This window comes from Sander vitreus, chromosome 11 (assembly GCF_031162955.1).
Source record: "Sander vitreus isolate 19-12246 chromosome 11, sanVit1, whole genome shotgun sequence".
NCBI classification, from domain to species: Eukaryota; Metazoa; Chordata; class Actinopteri; order Perciformes; family Percidae; genus Sander; species Sander vitreus.
The window spans coordinates 11,146,345-11,154,296 of record NC_135865.1 but is presented as its reverse complement, the minus strand read 5'-3'; the positions used below and the strand labels follow the sequence as shown (position 1 = coordinate 11,154,296).

The window sequence follows — 7,952 nt, the reverse complement described above, 5'->3', positions numbered from 1 at the left end:
TGAATTACTGATTTATTATATCGCTATCACCGCAGGGAAAATGAGTTGGTGTTTTCCACCTGACATTAAGTAAAAGGTAAAACAAAAGACGATTACATGTCAATAGGTGTGAGTCAGTTAAACAGCACATTCCCTGTATTTTGGGCTATAATGCTGGTTCTCCCACAGGCTTGAGCTTTCAGCCCAGTTAAGAGTTACTGCTTTCTTTTTGTGCGACATAATTACTTTAATAATGATACACTGATGCCAGCGTTTCTTAACAATGTAACAGTTTCAACATTTTCATAAAATGAAAGTCCACTCCAAAATACAAAACATCTAGATAAATGAAATATTTCCTGAAACGTAGGACTTCAAATCATATATCAGTTTTTTCACCATGGCAGAAATATTTTTGATCAAGGCTCGTTATTCAAAGTTTTACTTGAATCCCTGCCTCTGTAAAATGGAATAAAGGAATAATTTCTTTCACTGAAAATGGTCATACTTTGAAATGAGACAGATGACTAATTGTAAAACAAGTTCTTTTTTTCAAAGGCATGTGGACCAAGAATGAAATTAATACATAGCTTAATATCTCTCAGAAAGTGAATCTTTCTCAACTATGTTAAATTTCAGTTTGTACTGAAAAGAAAAGCATATCTATAGATAATAAGAAAGTGCACATACTGTATAAAAAAAGAAATGGTCATTAACTGGAGCTCCTGTGGCAGAATAAAAATGAGAGGCTCTTCCGGGAAAAAATCAGTCTTGTTGATCAAGCAGTGGCAGAGGCAGTGGTAGCCCCTTGTTTGTGACCTCTGTCAGATGTCAGTGAAGGTGTCCAATAAGCAGCAGTGTTGGTGAGTAGCGCTCACTGAACTGTCTCTTCCAATAGCAGTCACCTCACATCCTCTTGAAAGAAACAAGTATCTCAAATACCAATTCTGGCTTTTCCCCCTAATTGTTTTCTATGCTCCGCTGACTCTGTCTTCAACGTTGCTCTGCTCAAAAGCAAAAACTACAATGCCATAACCTTCACTTTAATGGTACTTGAATCCAACGTTGCTAAATCCCAAAAGGTAAGTGAGGCTTTTGAAATTAAACGTTATTCCGAATGACTGTTGAGGTAACAATGCACGTTTTATAAGCAGCATTTCCAGGGAGGGCAGCAGCAGCAGCACAGCTGTCGAAGTGGATTCTTCTTCTTGTATCTGGCAGCCATCTTGAACTTCTCATTACATGCAGCTACATAATCCTGCGTCCTCTCTACATTGGTCTGGATATGTTCAATGTAGGCACCTTGTTCCTCCACCAGCATGAAAATGTCCATGAACAGGTCCCTCAGCTCATTCATATTGTTCTCTAAACTCAACAGCTCCTGTTGGTGAAGAAGGATACTGAGATTAAAACTGTAGATATGAGGAACATTAGTCAGAGCCTGGAGGTGGTAGAAGACTTAAGATGCAATGAGGGAACTGATCCAGCTCTTTATGCAACATGTTCTGAGTTCTTAAAATACACAAACATCGTATTTTTTACTTTGATGTGCTGGTTCATATCGCTATCTTGTATTCCAGAATGGTTGCCGATTTATAGATTATCTGTCCTCCAACAGAGTTAATTTAATTCAACATAACTTGAGCCAAGACATTAGTATTAATAATTTGTCTTCTTCAGTTAGACCCTATTACTGATTCACTTCTAATTTCCACTTCCATTTATTTTCTTTCTTTTACCCATTTGTGTCAGTTAGATATGGTAATGTATGAGGAATGCTATGATGGCCCTTTTCTGTCATGTGCGCTAGACAGTAGTGATGGGAAAGATTCTCATGCTTAGGACTTATAGCATGCATACTAATAAGACAACTCAAGATGATGACTGTCAATGTAATGAGTGCAATTTACAAACAGAATGAATAGTTTTAGTGATAAGCTACAGTTGTATGATAAAAAGGTGTGCATTATCCAAATACCATTTAATTGTTTGTTTTTTCAGCTTGAATTAGTCATTTTTGCTGACTTGTGGCATTGAAAGTTGTCATGTCCTCATCCCAAAACGACATGTAAGACCATTCTATTTAACATTGTTAATCGGTTGCTTGAGTGTTTAATGTTGTTAAACATAACGATTTGCGTGAGTTAGGCGACAAACCAACGTGTTACAGGTTTAGGAAAATATCATAAATAGGGTTAAAGTTAGTAAGTGATTGACATGGTTACATACTAGAGTAGTTATTTAAACAAAGGTTAACAGTGACATATGGTTTCACATAGGACACAAACAACGGTCTCCTGGGTGAAAGTACTGTGTTTGTTTGACCCATCCCTCCCTATACAGACTTTGGTGCTCTTAATACTGACTTTCTCTTTGCTAAACGTAAGTATGGGTCGCAATAAACTGCTTGCACAATCAACCTATATGGCTGTTTTTTGGTGAGGACGGTCTGTGTTTAGCGCCTTCTTGGATATATTGAAGCATTCATGACCTAACCCTTGGGTTTGGTGAGTTGTTAACTATCCTCACCCTGTGTCGCTGTTCAATCTCAGATAGTTGTGCCCGTGTGATTTTGGCATCATTCAGCAGGTTTTCATTGAAGACCTCCCATTTTCCTGTGGCCACCATCTCATTCACCTCCTCCTCCGTCACATCCCTTCCCGATACCTCCAGCTGCCGGATAATGAAGTGCTTACAGCGATCCTGCTTGGTCAGCAGATATTCATTATACTGCAGCATTACCTGGACATAATTATAGCAAAAATGGGGATTAAAATAAGAGGGGGAGGGGGAAGGAAAATTGAGAGGATATAATTCCATCTTGCCGGTTGCTATAGTGTAACTCATCAAAATTCAGTTTTATAATGATGCATGTATTTTTACTTTATTTCCTTACTATTTTTCTGCCTTTACGAACCTGTTGCCCACTACATTATACACAATTAAATGTACAATGACTTTGATAAATATGCCTCACAACACCTTTTCAACTGTAATTGCATAATTTATGTTAAGATAACTTTCAAGCTAAAATTGGCTTTATTGTAATTTTTGAACAATGAATACATGTAACAAACATTAACTCCTGTGCACTCAAGGATCCAAGTAAGAAAAAAGTGTTATATAAAGTTTCTATAGCTGAGTGGTAGGATCATCTTCCCAACCTGCTGGAATTTGCGGTACAGCGCTGCATGTTGGGAGTGTTGTATTCTTGTTGTGACAGCAGTAGGTCCCTGCTGGCCCTCAGTCCTTTGGACCTGTTTTGAAAGGGCATCTAAGCGCCAATGGAGGCTCTCGGCCTTGAGCTTGATGTCTCGGGTTACACTGCTCTCTTTCTTCATCACACTAAAACGACGCATGGTTGCCACCAGGGTCTTTTGCTGCTGGCCAAACTTAAGGACCTGTTTGTGATTGAGAATTGACAGAATGCTGTGTTCAGTATCACTTCTACTACTGATTTAAAAAAGGAAGGTGTACAAGAAAAAGAATAATTAAAGAAAAAAAAATTCATAAAAAAGAAACAAATCATAAAAATCAACAGCAGTAGCAATGCAAAAAAGGTCAACAGGTTAATGCAATGCAATAATTAATAACAAATATAAATGCATACGCCCTCCAAATAAACAAAAACGTACCTGTACTTCCAGCAGTGTGATATCAGCTCGGATTTGCTGAGCCTCAGACAAGAAATTCTCAATGATTGGTTCTTGCTCGAACACCACGGCTTGTGGCACTATGACCGACACAGAGTCATCATTGCCCCCCTCAACTGAGAAAGGGTTGCCACTCTCACTTGTTGCCTCAGAAAAGTCTTGAGCGCTCTGCTGCAGCTCCTCCAAGCGGTCTCTCATTGTGAAAGAGCTCTCACCAAAGTCACTCCTCAGGACACAATGTTATTATGGAATGTACCGCTGACGGAGTCGCTGAAAATTAAACAACATGAAACTTTAATGATTCCTGTCGTCAAACTGGGCTGTTGCAGAAGATAACAACATTTAGAATAAAGCAGGGAAAACAGAAAATAAGAACATTACGTACAGGACAAAAAGGAATACATTAACTCATGCTAAACTGAGCAGAGATAGGGGTAAAATTGTGGATGGCATTATTATTAACTTGTAAACAATCAGTCCTTCCAGAAAAATGCAGAGTTTTTTTGTGATTGTTGCGGGCAAATATCCTTGATTATGTGGCATGTTTTCTTAACAAATGCAATGGAATATGCGGGATATTTATGTAATTTTATGCAATGAAATTGTGGGAACTTGCAAAAATTGCGGGAACTTGCAAAAACTGCGGTTTCATCATGGCTTCATCGCGGGGTTTGCAGCTTTTCGATGATGTTCACGTTGTGTAGTTACGTCACTTCATAACATTCCCATGGCATCAGGGGAAAATAGCTGCTCTTGTGTGAAGTAAACACAACATTTTTGAACTTTCTGCTAAGATATATGTGACTTTTTTGCAACGAAAATGCGGGGATTATGAAATCATGCAAGCCCTGCATATTTTGCGCGGAAATCGGCAATTTATGTGGCGAAAGTGCAGCGTATTTGAAAAAATGCGGCCCCCGCATAATTATGCGGACTTTGGCTGATTATGCATTGAATTATGCGATCGCATAATCGCGTTTTTCTGGAGGGACTGAACAATGGCAACATAGTGTGGGAAACGCCTTTTTTCTGTCTGCATGATGTTTAAAGGGATAGTTAACGTAACTAGTGACTTTATAAATACATTAACCATATTTGTATCAAGTTGATGTAATTACAGTATGTATAGTTTGTAAGTATGTAATTACATTTAATGAAAGTTCACATCAAGTTGAGAGGAGAAACGTATTATTTTTAAATTATCAACGCAAATTGACTGTGAGGACAGAACTCGCAAGACTAACTATCTAGCTAACATTAGCTATTTTGTCACAGCTGGGCTGAGAAACGGGAAGTCATTTTGACGGGTAATCTAGCTATAATATAAATAATATAATAATTTAATATATTAATATAATTAAAAAAATGCGAGAGTAATTGATTATCTTTTCAAGTAAATCACACAACACCTCCGGTGAAAACGTAACAACTGCTAATACTTGACAAATGATTGCATTGAATAAACCCATTTTCGGTATTTTCTAATTAAGACCATACCCAGATTCTCACTGGTCAATATACACATATACATTGAAAGTACACACAGACTGAATAAAGGCATCCTGCTTGTCTGTTGTAGTAGCAAAGTGGGAGTAAGAAGTACATGTGGTGTGGTATACTTCACTCTCCAGGACAGTCACTCAACCCTGTGGACACAATTCCTTCAATAAATACAGCTCCTAGTTCAAGCAGTGGTGGAAAGCAAATATGTACATTTACTCAAGTACTGTCCTCAAGTAAAGGTCTGAGTTACTTGTACTTTACTTTAGTATTTCCATTTGAGTGACATTGTTTTAGTCATTTTAAACTTCTAGACCACTACATTTGAGAAGGAAATACTGTACATTTCACTTCATTACATTTACATTATTTGACAGCAGGAGTTACTAGGTTATTGTCAGATGAAGATTTGACAAACAATAAAAAGATCAATTTATATAATATGATAGTTACAAAATAAACTATCCAACAGTATATAGAGTAGTTAAAATAAGCATCACATCCACTAGCTGTAACATTAAAATGCTGCTTGTGCATAATACCTTAGAAATAATATTTAAATAATATGATATAACACTCTGAAAGGGACAGTTATGCCCAAAGAGTACTTTTACTTTTGATACTTTAAGTACATTTTGCTGATAATACTTGTACTTTTACTTACCAGAGTGGTATTGCTACTTTTAAATAAGTAAAATATATGAACATGTCTTCCACCAATGAGTTCAAGCAAATGCACCTGCAGCTAACTGTGTACCCTGGTGTTTCCAGTGTAAGTCAAAGCCTGTTTACATCATCATAAGTTCATCCGTCCTGAGTATTACTGATGAGCCATATTTGCACTCTGCTGAACACCGGGGTATATTTTTAACTGTATAAAAAAACAATATGAGCAGAAAGTTTGTCTGCGACATCAGTCAAATTGACTCGAGTTCCTTTTCCCATGAGAACGGAGTGGGTTGTTGTTGTTCAACAACACACTCAGCAAAAACAAGAGAAGGAAAAAGTCTAGGAAAAGTTACCTTGATAAACACATTAACAAAAACTACATAATACAAGTACAGGCACAATATCTCAAATATGACTGTTTTTACGGAAACTGCTAAACATTGAACACATTTCACTTTCAAGTCTGTTAACTCCAGCATGCTGATATCTGCCAAAGCAGAAGTAAACAAGTGGATGCTTATGATTAAAACCATGAGAAACAGAATCTGATATCCTGAATGCCTTTGACAAGTGAAGTGCAATTCAACTAGAAATTCCTTAACATTCAAATTAGCATACCAAAGATTTGAAACTGACTTAGCAACACGGATTTGGGTTTTAGAGGCCCTAAACATAATCTGCTAGAAGCACATAACTGTGTGGGGGGACTGTGTTGAGTGTGGCTGCTGGGAAATGGAGCATTTCGAATCACAGACTATCCAATTTTTGGACAGATTTCAAACAGGAAAGATCCTGTTTTATGTGTGTGTGTGTGTGTGTGTGTGTGTGTGTGTGTGTGTGTGTGTGTGTGTGTGTGTGTGTGTGTGTGTGTTTGTGTGGTGGTGGTGGGGGGGACGGGGGGGACGGGGACGGGGTTACTTTTACAAACTCCTCAGAGCTCAAAGAATATAAAAGTATCCTTTATTTTCTTGGCTAAACTCTCTCTCCCTACCTGCCCGACCCAGAAGAGCCGATTAAAAAAATTGCTTAAAGGATTTGGGAGCACATTCTCATGTGTTTAGCCTAGAAACCTGGAAGAAGTGGAGCAGGGCTCGCGAAGGAATCTAACCTCTCTCCTTCTCTGTGATTGAACGTTTTGTTCTCTAAAACAAGCCAATATTTTCTTTCTTCCAACCATCTGTGTTTCTGAAGGAAATGTTATGTTCATTCTCTCATCGCCTTGCAGGTGGAACAGTAGGAGTCCCCAAATGTTTTTATTATCGCAGGTCCAACAATTGTCTTTTAACTTTATAAAAAATAACTTATTCTGCTGAAAATATTCCAAAAGTTGCAGATTGTTCCACATGCTCTTTAATCTCAAGTCACGGCATATACACATTTACAGTCTGAGGCTGTAGCAAACATTCAGTACAAAATAATGATTTTACCTTAATTTTAGTATTCCATCACTAGCTGTCTGCTGAGTATTCCCATTCAGAGTTGACCAGGAATGTAATCCAAAACAAGCTCACACATTCTTTAATAGCATCATGCCATCTTCAGATCTCCTTACACTCATTAGCTGTGAGTTACAGATTTGAATACTCTGTAACAGTCATGCCACCAAGAAGCAGGGAAAGTTTTGAAGAAATCTGGTTGAGTGAAATTTAAGCACCTCCCCTCCTTTTGAAGACAGGCCAATAGGAAAGGAGTGGACTGGAAGCCTGTTTGCTTATCTAAAGAAATGAGAGGTGACGTGATTAAGTAAACGAGGAGGGAAAGAGACAGCATGGAGACACAGGGAGCTCATAAACCCTACGCTAAGGCTTATTCCTGAACAGCATATCAGAGCAAATAGAAGTGTATTGTGTGCATTGCTCAGGCCAAACAATTTGGATTGCAGTTTGAGTATCAATGAGGGCGTTTGGTTTCTGATCCGCAAAGTTAATTTCTATGTGAATTGTCTGGTGCGCGAGGTAAGCCCTCTTGGTCTGGGGGTATTGTCCTCCTCAGGCCCCAGTAACTCTGCTGAGTACTTTTGACAGATTTCTACTGACAAGCTCTCTAAACCCAGGCACTTTTTCAACATGGGAAGGGACGCAGTCACTCTTTGCTATGCAGCATAACACACTGTGAAAAAGCTGTTTGAAGTATGCCATCAGAGGGAGAGAG

At 38.3% G+C, this 7,952-nt stretch overlaps 1 protein-coding gene across 1 annotated transcript; it reads right to left on the bottom strand.

The window, feature by feature from the left end:
* Positions 1-201: 201 nt before the first annotated feature.
* stx19 (syntaxin 19) lies at positions 202-7,410 on the bottom strand. Its single transcript, XM_078261609.1, has 5 exons — positions 7,229-7,410; positions 3,615-3,902; positions 3,144-3,380; positions 2,509-2,721; positions 202-1,360 (listed from the first exon to the last, which is right to left on the bottom strand). The coding sequence occupies exons 2-5, from the start codon at positions 3,828-3,830 to the stop codon at positions 1,124-1,126; spliced, it is 903 nt and encodes a 300-aa protein (XP_078117735.1). The 5' UTR covers positions 3,831-3,902; positions 7,229-7,410; the 3' UTR covers positions 202-1,123.
* Between the last annotated feature and the right edge of the window lie 542 nt (positions 7,411-7,952).